This window comes from Delphinus delphis, chromosome 18 (genome assembly GCF_949987515.2).
Source record: "Delphinus delphis chromosome 18, mDelDel1.2, whole genome shotgun sequence".
NCBI lineage: Eukaryota > Metazoa > Chordata > Mammalia > Artiodactyla > Delphinidae > Delphinus > Delphinus delphis.
Genome location: NC_082700.1, coordinates 62936015 through 62952770, shown reverse-complemented (window position 1 = coordinate 62952770; position 16756 = coordinate 62936015). Strand labels below are relative to the sequence as shown.

The following is a 16756-nucleotide window of genomic DNA, read 5'->3' as shown; positions in this document are numbered from 1 at the left end:
TTCTAAAATTCATTAAAAGTTGTTCCCATAGCTTATATCACTTTCAGCCCAAAATTCTGTGCACTGAAAGTACAGGATGAGGCAAAAATCTCCTTGAACCTATGTTGACTGTGGCACAGAATGCACGAGATTGTTCTTCTTTTTTAAAAAAGAACAATTATATGCTCTAAAGAAGAGGCCTTTAATTTCATATAATCATTATGCATTCTTTAGTTAAGAATAACTTCTTATATTTTCATTTAAGTATGCCTTAATACACATCTTGAGAATATCCAGTAATACGGAATGTGTTTACTTTTTTTTAAACTTTATTCTATAAATTTATTTATTTAGTTAGTTAGTTATGGCTGCCTTGGGTCTCCGTTGCCGCGCGCAGGCTTTCTCTAGTTGCGGTGAGCAGGGGCTACTCTTCGTTGCAGTGCACGGGCTTCTCATTGCAGTGGCTTCTCTAGTACTTGGGCTCCTAATTAGACTTTTATGATTATTAATACTCTTTAAACAGATTAATCATAAAATAATTCAGAATTATATTTTCTCTCATATTACTACAGATTTTAAGTTCCTTTCTCACCTTTAAACTTGTTTTAAGAAGTACAATCCTTAAACGTCTCGGGCGGGCAATTCGTAGCTCCTATTAATCACCAAGTTGCATTACATTGCCTATGTTACACACATTACTTTTATCCTGACATCCAAGAAAGGAAGGCACCTCGTAACTAATAAGACCAAGATTCAGAAATCTTAAGCAACTTGCCGAAGGGAATGTAAAGCAGGTTTATTTAAAATTTAACCTTATTGAAAGCCAGACATAAATGGCATATGGACAGAGAAACACAGGGAAAGAACATAAAAAAAAGAGAAATCCAGAAAAGTGAAAAATGAGATGACTCCACGGATAAGATGTAATAATAAAACTTTCATGTTACATGAAATAAAGGTGGGCTGCTCTGAACGTCGATGGGTCAAAGCAATGAGGGGAAAAATGACTGTTTACGATAATTACATTTTCCATTAGGTGAGATCAAACTAGCTGTTTGGGAACTAGATTTTCCTGACTGTTCTAAGTCCATTAAAGGGGACCCTGCATGATATAGTGGGATGCTTTCTCCAGGGCATTTCCATAATTAGCTCAGTAGTGAGCTCAACTCCGACGGTTCTTATAAGAACTTCACTGCAGACTGCTGATCAGACTGAGTATAGTGTTGTATAAGTAATTCTACAAGCGTTCAAAGTGATACAGCCCACCAGGTTTCAGTCTTATAATTCAGAAGACATCTTATCTAAGCTGAAAGGTTAAGGGGCCTGTGTGCAACATTTTGTAAATGTTATTTTTTGATCAAAAACCAAACTAAAAAGTGAGTTCATAGTTACCGCTGTGGATGGGATGTGGAGGCCAGTTTCTCTATGTCTGTGATTGGCAGCAGACCTACCTTCTCTGGCTCTCCTCTGGGTGGGCCGCACAGCCTACCCATTAAAAACGTGGGCTTTGCTTCTGACAAACCTGGCCTGGCACCCTGGATCCACCACTTCAGGGCAGTGTGACCTGGAGCTCTCTGAGGCTCACTTTCCTGCTCTGTAAAATGGGGACAATAATTTCACCTGTCTCTTAGGACTGTTTTGATGATTAAATAAAATAATGCAGAAGAACTTGCTGTTGTTAATATAGGTAATTCATGTTACTGACATCCTCTTCTGAAGCTTACAGGCCCCTTGGGAGGTTTTGCTTGAGCAGACGTGAACATGGCATTGGCAGAGGACATACCTCGGGGTAGTGCTATTTTCTTGGAAAACCACCTGGTTTTAGCACAAGAACCTGTGAATGCTGGAGGCCACAGATTTCTAGACAACTAACAAGTGGCTGAGTTGGGGCTTTACTTTAGGTCTTTCTAGAACCAGATTTCGTGATCTTTTCCTCTATCATGCTCCCCACCTCTTTTAAATATTTTCACCATTTTCCACAATGAATCATCCCTAAATGGGCTTTAACTAATTATAAATTTAGAAAGAATTCTGCAAGGTTTTTTTTTTTTTTGGCTTAATTTTAACCCAGTTATCACAAAATGTAAGTTTTTTTAGGTGTCTCATATCTACCAGATGGACAAGAGGAAGAATGATGTCTGCAGACATTCGATCGTCTTAGCACCTATTTGATTTTTTTTAATTAAAAAAAAATCTTATGGTTTTAGTTTTAAGAAACTAAGTTATACAAACGTTAGCAAAATATTTACGTTTGGTATGTGCATTTAATCAGCAATTTCCCAGCTCCCAAAATATTTATTTTCAATATCCTGCTCGCTTTTTACGGCCTATCTGCTCTATTTGAAATCTGTTCAATTTATACAGCCAGTAAATTACTTTTCCATAATTGCAGTAATTACAGTAGTCTTCGCATGCTCCTACTTATTTCTCAGAACTCTACTACAGGAAAACATTTGTGATGAAGTCCAGGTACATTATGCGAGTTTAGGAAACAATAAAAATGTTTCCCCAACATTAAAAAATATTATTTGAGAATAAATCTGCTCAAGAGCTGATTAGTCCTCATTGAAAGTATCAAGATCATAAAAGACAAGGAGAGTTGAGAAGCTGTCACACACTGGGAGAGAATGAGAAGAGAAGACATCGAAATGCATGTGGGACCCTGAATTAGATCCTGAAACACGAAAAAGGTAAACTAGTAAAATTAGAATGAGATCTGTAGTTCAGTTAATAATAGTAGATCTATATATAGTATATCAATATACTATAAATAGTATGGTATAAATAGTATAGTATAAATAGTATAAATATATAGTATATCAATAGATCTATAATTATTTATCGATGTTAATTTCCTGGTTTTGACTGTTGTACTATCTGGTTATGTACGTATGTTGTTAACATTAGGATAAAATGAATAAGGGTATATGTGAACTATACTATTTTTGCAACTTTTCTGTACGTCAAAAATTATTTCAAAATAAATGTTAAAAAATAATTCGATTTCAAGCAGATCAAAATTGGAGAATAACCATTTGTAAAGCCATTTCTTTATCATAGTCTCTAGTATACAAAACCCACTTGTCAAACTTAATGCATATAAACATATTAAACCCCTGGTATGTAAGATCCTCTAATTTGGAATTTTATTCATTCAACTAAAGGCTTAGCTAAAAGTGTCTCTTTAAATGATCAACAAAAAGAGTTTGTATGTTCAAGAGAATGTTAAGATACTTAAATGAAATAAAGAAACACTCTAAGCAAAAATGACACGCTAAGTGTGGCTCATTTCTTAAAGTATGAAAATATCAGATATAATATTACCTGACAGTCAATAAGTAGTCAGTAAAAAGTCAAGCCTAAATCTTAAATAAGTTCCCAAATTCCTTCTAGAAGGCGATAATATAATGCTGATGTCCTTTTCTCAGTTAGTATAGATTACTGCAACATTCCTGTATAAATGGACACAGTTAATCAGGAAGGACCACGGGCGCGTTCCTAAACCATCATAGCATCGCTCATGTTTCTCTGCCAGATTAAGAAGTTTCAGATAAAATAATTTGATTTTTATCTTATAATCAATTCGTCAAATGATCCTTAAACTTTATGACTTTGCATTTCCAAGCTGTTAATTTCTGCGTCTTAAAAAATGCCCGGATGTAGCTTTAAACTCAACTTTTCTTGTCTTACACGTTGCAGGTTAATTTAACAAGCTTGTGATGAACGCTGGCAATCCGATGCCCAGTGATCACTGATGAAATGTATAGGAATCGATGGATGGCACAGCAGAATTCAAGTGATTTTGAAAAAATACCCGAGGCACTCAGGAGAAGTGGAGTTTAATATCTACCAATTCCACATGGAAATTAAATGTATCCTGAAATCAGCTTCTCCAAATCAAATTCAAAGGAAAACATAATAACTATTCAACACAATTCAACGTCAGGTTTTTTCCTTTTTTTTTTTTAATGTTGTATGGCCACTATTAAACTATTTGAAGTGTTGACCTCAAAACCCAGGATTCCTATGTGGGTTAAGAAAAATAAATGGAAATCCTCCCAAAGAGACTGGAAGCCTACATGTAGCCATGGGCTCAACCTTTGATCAGAGCCACATGCTGCAACCTCCAATGATTGTTCTCAGACGCGACCTTTACTCTCACTTTATTCTGGCGGCTTTCCAAAGAGGGACAGGTGGTTTTAGGGCATTTTCTTGGGTTACAAATCAAATAATATTTCATGGTTTTCACCTTTAATGGGCTAAGCAGAAGGCATTTGACAAAAGTCATTATAGGGGTTTGGAGAAATAATTTATACTCTAGGGCATTCTTAAATCAGTAACTTGGCACTATGAGATTCAAAAAAAAAAAAAAAACTCACTGCTCCTTCCAATGTTGCATTGCAAAAGCTGCATTGTGTGTGTTTGCCTTGCTCCTAGGGGGGACTCCATGTTCAGAAACTAATGAATAGATTACATTGGTCCTTACAAGTTGAGTTTTCATTGGTGACAGCTGTACCATATGGTATGCAATGAAGGGGCTGCTTTCTAATACATGGCATTCTTGCCAGCGAAGGAAATGAATGCCCTAGAGGCATGGTTTTGTTTTTATAAGATTAACAAATTCCATGCCTCAATATGAAATTCAGAACTTGGCATTGGCCAGAAATGAACAAAGTAACCCTAGATTTCATGCATTGAGGATGGCAAAAGTCAAAGCCAATAGAAAATACTTTCCTCTTGGATTGACTGCAATGATAAAATCTCAATATATATGATAAATATGACCATCAAGGGGTTCCTGAATTGTGAGAAAATATATCTTGGGGAGCAATCAATGCATGTTTCCATTGACTCATCCCGCTAAGCATTCACATATTTACACAGTTGACATTCTAACTACACTTGATTAAAGAGGTTGGGGAGTACAGAAAAAGGCTCATTCTGAGAATTCACATTGATGAGCAGGCTGTTAAATGTTTAACATTTAGGGGTAAAGATAGTATAATCTCACAGGGGAGAACATGCAGGCACCTGTGTGGTACCCACAAGAAGGGATTCAGGACACCATCTGACAGAGTTGATTAGGGAAGTTGGCTACGGAATCATTTGGAGTGGAAACCCTCCAATGGTTCTTGGCATCCCTGTCTCCTGTTCTAGAACATAAAACACTACTATTTTCAGCATTCAATTGGACATTCCTATTTTGGGGACCACTGTTTCTCAAGTCCAACAAGCACTAAATAGATGGAAGAAATCCATGTTTGCCATGTCCTGAGCTAGCTTTTCTATTGGCTGACAGCACCCTCCTTCTTTCACATGTTTATCTTCGATCTGATGTGTTTCTTTCTTTACCCTCTACATTTAGTTGCCTATATTTAGCCATGAAGTCCTATAAATTGTTACTTTCACGTCTATCATTAGTGCTGTCTTCTTTTCTCCTCCCATGCCATGCTTAGGTGACAGTCTCACTACCAGTGGTCTTATCCATCCTTTATCTGATGCCAGATTATTGCTTAGATCCTGCCATTCTTTGGATAAAAATGCCCTGTGACTTGTAATTGCCTACAAGACAAAAGAAAGTCAAGTATTTGGCCTGAATTTCAAAGCTTCAACGATTCAGTCCTGACCAATCCTACCTTCCAGTACACACCAGCAAGCATGTCTATTTCAGCTTGCCTGGTTTCCTCACAAGCACTTAAGCACATCATGCTTATTCTTACCTTTGCACCACTGTTTTTTCATCTTAGTGTCACCAAGTGCTTATTCACCTGAGCAACAGCAAGGTCCTCTCTACTGGGATGGATTCTGCCTCCCAGGAGCTAAGGCAAACCCAGAAACAGGCATAAAAAGAAGCTTTTGTGATGAGGTGCACTTTCTCTAATCTTGTCCCTTCAATTCTTCCTGATTAACTATCCTCTTACCATTTTTCCTGTGGTTTTCAGCCTGCCCTTGTTACCTCTTTTGTATGCATGATTCTAGTACCCTGATCTTCCACTGTCTCCTTGCCTACTCTGTTGCTTTCTATTCCCTACTTTCTATTTTCTGCTCATACCTTCATAGGTTATTTACCTGAACAGAAACCCACATGGCTTCTCCTTCAGTGCCACCTTTGTGGACATGTCTTATCCTTCAGATGTATGTATATACATTATCTAGTTTAATCCTCACAAAGCTAAGAGGTGGGTTCTATTATCTCCAGTTAATTGATGAGAAAACACCTGAGATTTATGAAGGTTAAATAATGTTCGCCAAGTCACACACAATAATATATGGTGGAGTCAGGATTCAAATTCATGCAGTGATTCAAGGACTACTGCTTGCAACTATGTGGTCTTCACTTAACCAAACTCCCACTTTGAAAGCACACTTTTCTTCTCTTTGGAAAATTATAATTTCTCAGGATTGGGTAGTACAGTTTTTATTTCCTTTGTGTCCACCATATGCCCAGTCTTGATCTAAGCACAAAAAAGGCATCTAATAAACACATTTTTGAAGAGAACTGGACATATTCAGATGCTGAGCCATGTGATGGAAATTATAGGTGTTTTAATGGTCCAATCCTGCACTGTCCAATAGAGTAAGCCCTAACCACTTAGAGAGATTAAAATAAATTAAAATAATGAAACAAGAAATTTAGCTCCTCAGACATATTAGTCACATTTTAAGTGCTCAAAAGCTACATGTGACTAAATTTAAATTAATCAAAATAAAATAAAATAAAAATTCAGTTGATCAGTCTCATTAGACATATTTAAAGTACTCAATAGCTACATGTGGCTAGTGATACTGTGCTGGACAGCTCAGACCTAGATTATTTCCACTGATGCAAAAAATCCTATTGGACAGCGCCGGCAAGAGTAAATACTCAATTTCTCCCAATATACCCATCAATCCATATAGCCAGAGACTGAGAGTTACTTCCTAAACACTTAGTAAAACCTGGGCTCTGAAGCCAAATCCTGGCATTGCATGTTGGATGACCTTGGACAGGTCACTTACCTGTACAATGGAAATCATAATACTGACCACTTAATAGGGTTGTGGTAAGGATGAAAAGTGTAAAAAGATTACAATATTGCCTGATAGAAAGTAAATGTCCAATACATGTTAGCTATCGTTATACGCATGTCATGTTCTCCAAATGGAACCCAGAACCACCCAAAAAGGGGAATAAAGTTTCTTACAACTCTCTCATAGTTTTAGAATTTGGATACTATAACTGCAGGTAAATAGCAAGGCACACTTGAACATTCATTCTCTCATGGACAACCTTGAGGAGTATAGATTTGGATCTTTAACCAATAAATGGCAGTATTAGGCATATATTAAATCGAGTCACCGTGAACTTGTCAAATATTTTGTATTCAGACACAGCAATTCAACAGAAAATACTACAAGGCTGATGAATGAAGGGATGTATGCATATATATTTCACTTTGCGGAGTTACCTTCTAGAAGTCAGCTCCTAGCACGATCCACACCTTAAAAGTGCACTGTGCACTGTATTTGTAGAATTATTCCTGCCTAACGCTCTTAGGACTATCGGTGATTTCAGTTTTCCCATCTGGTTGGGTGTCACACATAGATTTTGGACTACGGAATACATTGCTATGACTATGTTAACACAGAAGAATCTGGAGCACTAAACTATGTTAAAGATAAAGAACTAATCTAAAAAAAGTCTAGGACGTTGAATTTAGAAAATCAGGAGACCTATCGGTAAGTAATAAGATCAAGGGCTCCAAACTGCCCTCCCCAGCTGATTGTCATGGATTCTGAGAATACTCTCCTTCTTGAAGTCAACAAACTCTTTTACGTAAGAATGGTTCTGCTTCCTCTGGGAGACGTGACTTTTTCAAGCTGGTATGACGCTACGGGAGATAGATGTAGGGCCGAGGTAAGACAGGAGCCACTTTCTGATTCAGTCAATCTCAAAACCACATCAGCTCTGGCAACCCAAGAGTACTTCCAAAACTCTCTCACATCTACCAGCTTATTTATTCCATCTGATATTATATTTAGGCCTCTCATTAAATCAGTTAATTTCCTGAGCATTGAGATTTTAGTGGTGAATACTGACCTTTTTTTTTTTTTTTGACATTTAATTATCAGTGTTATCTTTCTTTCTAGAAGATCCCTGCACCTTAAAGAATAAAAATGTGATACTTATAGATATATCTCTTCTTGGGGTAATGTCATATATTCAATGACTTATTTTTCATTTCTCTTTCTAATTTTCACTTCTTCAGAGGTCATAATAAAGGAATTCTTAATGTAGCAAATTATTTAAATCCATGCAAAGAAAAAAATCGAGGACATATCTTTTTTTTATGTGGAATTTATATATAAGCTGTTGTTTGAAGGACAAGGCATATTTCATGCTCTATTTTAATTTAAATTCTCTCCTGGCTATCTTCCCAAACATCTGTAGACACAATTTTTTTTTTTTTTTTTTTGCCGTACGCGGGCCTTACACTGTTGTGGCCTCTCTCGTTGCGGAGCACAGGCTCCGGGCGCGCAGGCTCAGCGGCCATGGCTCATGGGCCCAGTCGCTAGCGGCATGTGGGATCTTCCCGGACCGGGGCATGAACCCATGTCCCCTGCATCGGCAGGCAGACTCTCAACCACTGCGCCACCAGGGAAGCCCGAAACAATATTTTTAAGTGACTTACAAGTTCACAGTTTTCACAGACCATGAAGGTTCTCAAAAGTTTAAATTACTCCCAAGGACATTTATACCCATTTCCCTTTTAGAGTAACCAATGAAAACCTGTTTTTAACCATCAGAATAATTCACAGGCCCGTCTCTTCTAATCTGGCTTCTCCCCTGGTTCCTTGGAGGTTGCTCATAATAAACAATCCACAAAGAAAAGAAGATGAAAAGAATAAGATTCAAAAAGACTTTTTTAGTGTTAAAGAAACAGTCTGAGGAAAATCAAAACTAATTTCAAAAGTGACTCAAACATTAAGACGTGATCAGCAGTTCTACTCTTGAGATAATCATGAATTAAAGGAACTTTTAGAGCAATTGGAGGATCTATTGATTCTTCTATCTAATATACTTCTATTTAAGATTTAATTATATCTATGTTAATGTAAATGTTATGTTTTTGAGAAATGAAGTCCAAGTACCCTCACTGACCACTACTGTTATTAAGATGTTTTAATAAAGTACAGCAACATTATACAAGGATTTCTTATTTGGGTTAAAATAAAGATTTTCATCTTAGCTACTAATCAGGACTTTTAGAGTGATCTCAATACTTCAGGAGGTAACTTCCCCCACTCCTTTATTCTATTAAACAGGTCACCACATGAAGGACTTTTAGGTCGCAGTGGCCTTGGGACGTGTTATAAGTTTGCTATTTGTAAACAGTCACGTGTTTTAGTGTTTTCTTTACCAATCCACTAACGTCACCCTATCTATATTTCTTATTTTCCAGCTTCTACAGCACAACGCTTTCTTCTACCTCATGTTTCTCTCATCTCCTGAAATCAGAATTGCTAAGCATGTCACCGGGCTAATGGTAGTGTCTGATTTTTGCCTGGGTTTCTGGGATCTATTTAACTTGGAATCTGTTGAATCCCATTCTAAAGAATCATCAAATATTTTCTCTTGGCATGCCCAAAGCCAGACATCTTGTGTTATAGTTTGAACTTGAAAACATGACAGTGAAAACGATCATGTTACTAAAATCAGATGTTGATTATTAAACACAAGTACTTTTTGAAATAATTATCAAATTAAACCATTTATCTTTAGGAAACCCTGAAATTGAAGTGTAAATTAAAAGCAAAAGGTAAAATCCCAAACACAAAGGCAATTCTCGAGCCACTTTGAATAATTCTGATGTGCTCTGCTTTCTCCTGGTAAACGAAATCCTTCTGTAACTGGTTCTCATGGAAATTGGAGAGCATGATAAGGCAGGAGAGGTATTTCAGTGAAATTCCCATTATAAATGGAACATTTTATATCCTAAAGAATTTTATACTTGCAAAAATAGGTATGCCATGTTACAGACCATTGCTTAGTGTCATATTATATTGTGCCATGAACTACAGCTTGAAACTCTAATTTAGAATATCAGTTATCGTCATCAGTAAGTAGAAAATGGAATAACTATAATTATAAATTGTACAGAAGTTGAGTATGTGGGAACTGGAAGAGATGGACGAACAGGAGTTGGCACTGGGGATCAGGGAAACGCATATGCATACCTTAGAAGGGCTGCTTGTCTGTTACACCAAGGAATTTTAGGTTTCATGTGCTTTGCCTGCTTTGATCCATGGGAAAATCTGCTTGATTCAGAATGGAAATTCAAGTCCCATGAATCCCTTGAGTTGCTGATCAGTGTTCAGAGGTCAGGAAATGCCTCCCTCTGTGTTTGCTGAATCGCCCCATACATTATACCACCCTTAAGACTTTAACCCTCTTGTGCCATAGAGAAATATTTTCACGTATGCAGAGTTCAGAAGTAAACCGCTCTCTAAACGTAGGAAATTGATAACAAATGCTGCTCGTGAAAGGCTGCTGGGTACCAGCCAACTGTTTTCTTTCTTTTTTCTTTTTCTCAGTGAGTAGTTAGCACTGCTTATGCATTCTGCCAGCATTACAGAGAGAACACAGCATATGATAAATGTCCATGAGAAATGAGGAATATTGAATCAATGACTATAGAAGGAAGGCAGAGGTTTGAGAGAGGTTAGATTTCAACTGATAGAAAATAAAGTGTTTCTGTTGGTTTTTTTTTAAATCTTTCTTGGTGCTTCTAGGAACGCACAAGGGCAAAAGTAAGTTCTATAGCTCACAGTGAGATCAGGTTCTACCATAATTGCTTTGGCTATATTGTTCCTCAATTTAAGAGTTGAGTTTCTGGCCTGTATTATTGAATAGGCTCTTGTCTGCTCTATACAAAGTAGAGATGAAGAAGCCTTGAGAGCTTGCTGCTAGCTACAGTTCTTGAAATAATTTTCTATGTTTAGGGTCTAGAGGTTTTTGAAACACGGCATTTCAGGATATATCAGCCACAGTCATATCACATTTACTACGGAATTCTTTATAACTAAAACATGCATCAGATTTATAGGATTTCATGCTTAAGAAAGTCTTTGAAAGGAGTATCTTATACAAACGCTTAAAATAGCTCCTTGTGTTTATTTTATATTCTTCTGAAATGCAACATCTCACAGTCCTGTACATTTTATAAAGAGATAACCCAAGTTTACTTATAAGAAACGATACATGTTTATCTAGCAACATTTCCCCCAGATAGAAAGTTGTGAATACACTGAATACCCTGAGGATAAAACAACTCTTACAGGTCCTAAGAAAGTCATCCGCGCCCCCAAACAGCCATTTATAATATGACACGAGTCCTCTGACTGACCTAACACAGCTTCCTTGCGGCTGGCTCTAATTCACAACTTGATAGCAGCTGTCACAATGAAAGAACCAGGCACATTATCTGATTTGTTTCTGCCATCCCTGCACTCATAGAGTCCGTTAACAGCAGGGATATGCACTTTTTAAATGACTGAATTAGTCATACTTCCATTAAAAGAGTAGACTTACAAAGTAAAACAGAACAGCCTCTTCCTGCATTCCTGTCCATTCCTCTGCCTACTTGTTTCCATTTATTCCATTCAAAGAACATATATGGAGTCCTGTTCTCAGCAGGCAGGGCCTTATCTTCTCTACTCCAATGCTTACACCAGAGCAAGATCCATGCTAGACACTCAGCAAACATGTGCTGTATATATGAATAAACGAGAGGATGAATGAACGGTACCCACTGCATTGTCTCTTGGCCTGGCACAGATGTGGTACTTACACTGGGTTTTCTGTTTGTGTTCTCGTGCCAGTTTTCTGTCTTGAGACTTTAGTAATTGATTGGTTTGAAAGGAGGAAGAAAGCCCAGAAAGTTTGATATCACCGGTTTGTCTGATCTACGAGTGCCCAAGGCCTAAAGGCTTAAATTAAAAATACTGCTCTTCTGTCTCTCCCTCATTAGAGGGTACCAATAGACCAGAGAATTCAACCTTTTCTGGACAAAAAGGAACACACATTTTTCCAAATCTTACCATTTCAAGTCAGTTGCAGTGGTGGTGGTGAGAGTTGATCATAAAACGTGTCAAAAATAAACCAAGTATTTAAGAACCGCTGATAGATCGCGCTAGACCTATTGAAATCGTCACGGGGACTTGCTAATACTTGGGGCCTATAATGTCACAATTATATATTACGGCTGCTCAACATCAACTATGTTTGACAATGATAATTCAATACTTATTCAATAGAATAAGTATTTTATTCTATACTTAGCAAGGTAGGGCTTCCCTGACCCCCCGGATGAGGTTAAGTTCCCCCACTGAGGAGAAACTTAGCATCCCATGCTTCTATTTTCATAACACTTCATCACAGTTGATAATTAATTAATTTAACTACATCAAATTCCCTGAGGGCAAAAAAAATGTACGTGTCTAGCTTACTCAATATAATGAGTTCAATTAATATGTTAAGAGTATAAGCGTTCACTAACTGGGATAACCTGAAAACTTAAGCTCCCATGTTGGGAAAAAACACGTTAAGGTCTCACTTTTATATGGAACTATAGAGATCATTTTGCCTTTTACTTACAGTAATAAGTATCCTACAGCATCTCAGTAATAAAAAAATTACAGAACAACACAGAATCCATCTTTAGTCTCACCAACATTTGCTTCCTAATACTGAAAAACCATTTTTTTTTCCTTTCTAATTCTCAGTCCATTCTATTCTCTAGTTACAGAAGGTACCAGATGTTAGGAGGAGGCTTTCCCACATATCCTAGATTTTTAAGTAGAAGCAAGATTTATTATAGCCATATAAATGTAACTTCAGCCTTAACTTTTGTGCTCACAAGCTAGGTGTAATCTGCAACGTGGTCCCTTGTCCAGTGGAACAACTCTTATCTGTGGAATGCTGGTATCAATGCCAAACACTCAAAAGAACCACAGGACATTACCGAAACGACTGCGTTCTGCCCACAAACCGTTTTCCCTCAGACTATGAAAATATATCCCAAGTAGAACTCCTGATTTATTTTTCCCCTAGGATTAAAAAAAACAAAAAAGAAAAAAAAAAAACTACAGGACCTCAGAACTGAATGGAATACCACTGGGGTTTTTACTTGAACACTTAAAACATTTCATTTTATCAGTGGAGTGCCTTTCTTTTGACATGATGCAGACACCAACTGAATTCTAAATCGTTACAAATCACTTTCAATTAATTCATAATTAAAGATGATGAGAAAGTGCCACCAGTTCGATCTTTGTTTTTATTGATGGTTGCCTGAATGTAACTGTTAACATTTTAGATGACCATGTATTAAAAATGTATAACCTAGGACATTAACGTAGCAGACAGAGACAGCACGTGCAATTGACAGCAGTAGGAGTAAAGGGTTTGATGACAAGATGCTGGGAGCCCAGGAGTGATAGGATGCAGGTGCTAATCAGAGAGAGGGCTATTATATATAATTTTTGTTGAATTACTGATTTGCTCACTGATCTTTTGCTGCTGCATTCATGAACACTGTCATCTTGGATGTATCTGTATAGGAAATGGACTTGGCACATTTGACTAATTCACGTACTGAATTCGTGAACTAACACTTCACATCCGGACAAGTATTAGTAAGAACATATTTTGCCCTATAAGTCTAGGTGGGTGGTCAATTCTCAATGCCATAGGAAAACCCAAAGAAAGAAAATTGGAAGAATTTTCTTAGCGATCTCTAGGACAAATAAAAAATGAGATAGGGGAGCAAGAGGTATGAAATATATTAAGATGGTAGGATTACCATGAGGTTCCCTTCCAACGTATGGTACAACATCAGGTACTCCAACATAGGCTGGGTTCAAATTTTAGGTTTTCAAATGAAATAATTTTCCAGACATTCAATTTCACATCAAACTGGCATCTAGGAAACCCAGTTGATTGAAGTACAAGGATTTGTTTCACGTCAAATACCCAGCCAGGACTGAGAAAAAAAAGCCAATTAAGCAGTCACTGTTGCTCTTACAAGTTAAAAAGCCCATATTCTCATTTTTAATCATGTCCTGCTCTACTTAACAAAATCCACATGCCTACTTTCATCAATAGATTGCAAGCTGACCAAAACAGTTTAACTGTGTTATGAATTATGGCAGTTTCAACCAAACCGTATGAATAACCTTTATGACTCAAGAGTGGTGATGCTATGAGGTTTTACCTGTTTTTCTAAATAGGTAAATCTTTTTAGATTTCTTGATGAGAGTACTTTTTTGGGTAACGTTAAGTTTTTTTTTATTTATAGTTTGCATTTAATTTACAGATTTGTTTTAATTTTACCACTCTCAATGATTTATAAAATTGTTTTAGTTTAGGCTTTACGTATGCAAGTGACAATATGATTATACCCATATAATACACTTGAATTACTTTTTCCTTTTGAATTGAGTAGACTAATGAAGGATGAGAGTATTTTTTAATTAGCATTATTTAGGTAGCGTCTTTGCCAAAATTCATGTAAATTCATATTTTAGAAGATCAAGCTTACTTTTTAAAAAATATTCATACTTCTCTCCAAAATCTCAGCAAAGAACAAAAATCGTAGCAAAGAATCATATCATTTTTGAGTTAGAAAGGTACCTTAATGATTAACTTTTAAAAAACTCCTTCATTTCTCAAATGAGGTAACCCAAGATCATACAAAAGGATTTTGTCCTCCCACTGAAGGGAGAGAGAAGAATACCTCAGTTTATTCTCTCTGTAATGATTTCTGAGATTTTGTTGGATGACTTCCATTTGGATCTACCCACTCTAAAATCTTTTTTCTAAAACTTCAAAACAGTTTTCTCTGGGCTTCCTAAGCATAATAGTGTGTCAGGTAATGGCTTTTGACGCCAAGGCTGAATGCGCGTTTTTGCACGGTGGGCTAAGGTTTCTTTGCATTCCGATGCATCTTTTTCCTTTCCTACCCAAATCTTAGATGTCAGAAGACTTTACTCAAGCCTTCTGGTTTAGAGGTTTGCATAAATAACTTAGTCCCTCTGAGGCTGACGAGTGCCACTGTTACTGGCAGCACTCTGCTTGTCACTATGCAATCCCAGTAAAAGCAATTGAGAGTACTTTTATTTGAAGGCCATTTGACAGAGGGGGAGAAAACACATTTACTCTTTCAAGGTCTGTGTATTTTCCTGGGAGAAGCCTACCTATGAAATTTGTCCTTTCATCCTTGGATAGCTATTTGGGAAATATCTTTTGGCAGCGCAGACCCATGAGTGGTTTCTGCCACTCCAGACCACAGTGGCGATTCACAGAACTTCCCTGTATCTCCCCACCTCCCTCCTTCCTCCCTTCTAAAGACAGGAAGGCTGTTTCATGCTGCTGTGCTGAAAACATTCTTCTCTAGAGACTGAGGAAGAAAATCTGCATATTTTAGCAAAAATATTGAGTTATTTTCATCATAGATGTTTAAGGAAGGAATTGTTTACTAATATCTGTGACTATGTTGAGATACTACAAATAAGAAAGAGACAGTACTGTGGGCTTTTTCTTAAAACAAGATTCTTTTCTAAAATGTCCCTTACTCACAGGAGCTCCCAGAAATTCAACAAGATTACTTTTATCTTCATCAGAGAGATCAGCTAATTCAGTACAGCTGGTTCGTACAATCTTTAACAGGACTGTCCTTCACAATAGACCAGGAAGTCTTATTTTTCAGGTTTACAAAAAATAAAGAAAAATGCAATATATTTATAATTTGCTAAACGCTGTGTGTGCGCGCGCGCCTCTGTGTGTGTGTGTGTGTGCACGCGCACGCACCTGTGTTTGTTTTAATCCTCCTAGTCTCTACAAGTCATCACCAGTTTGGACCTGCCCATCAGGTACCACGAACGCCTGCTGTTCCCACACCCCTGTCCTTGGATCCGCTGAGCCGCTCCTTACCTATAAACAGATTCCACTCGGTGTCGAGATCAGCCTGATTTGCCAGGCAGCCCTTCATGACATTGAGGCAGTAGTTGTTGCATGGTCTCACCGTGGGGAGTCCCCGACAGTAAGGGCAGTACAGCATCTTCATGAGTGCACGGATGCAGCCTGGGGTTGGGCTCACCTGGAGATTGATTGAAAAGAAAAAGAAAATCAGAAATAAGAAGGATGGAAGGAGACAAAAAGAAGTGACTCATTTCCTCCTTGAAAAAAAAAAGGTGAAATGGCTCTGAGAAAGCTCCAGCAGTAGGGCAGCAGGCTAAAGGAACCATCAGAATCTGAACACACTGTAGTACTTGATCTTAAAGTCAGTCAGTTCCTTGTCAATACTTCTGTTTGGCATAGTAGTAATCATTTTTCTTGAATTGTCCTTGTCAACATTTTGATATCTATGTCATTGCAATTTAGCCCTAAAACCTAGACACTGTTTCAATGAAATAGAACATGCAATGAGATAATACATGTGAAAGAAATTTCCAAAGTTAAAACCCCATAAAAATGAAGGTATTATTAAAGTTTAATGTGACACCTTTAGAAAATTTTCCAACTGGTTATTTGACCCTGTTTCTGAAGGAGGTTTGCAGAAACACTTCCTTTGTACATAACTTTTTAAAAAGGATCAATATCAACTTGTCTGGGATTGCTGAGATCCAGGCCTGCTTAGAAGCAATGGAACTGTCAAGGCACCCTCTTCAGGAATCTGAAGCTTTGCAGTTCTGGGAACTTTGGAAGATGGATCCAATGTTGAATGTGAAGAGAAAT

At 37.3% G+C, this 16756-nt stretch overlaps 1 protein-coding gene across 1 annotated transcript in view; it reads right to left on the bottom strand.

Moving 5' to 3' along the window:
- Window positions 1-16756, bottom strand: part of GPC6 (glypican 6) — a 1076096-nt gene that overhangs the window by 319716 nt on the left and 739624 nt on the right. Inside the window, exon 4 of the mRNA XM_059996234.2 lies at window positions 15953-16118. Coding sequence (XP_059852217.1) covers window positions 15953-16118 — 166 coding nt within the window. The remainder of the gene's footprint in view (window positions 1-15952; window positions 16119-16756) is intronic.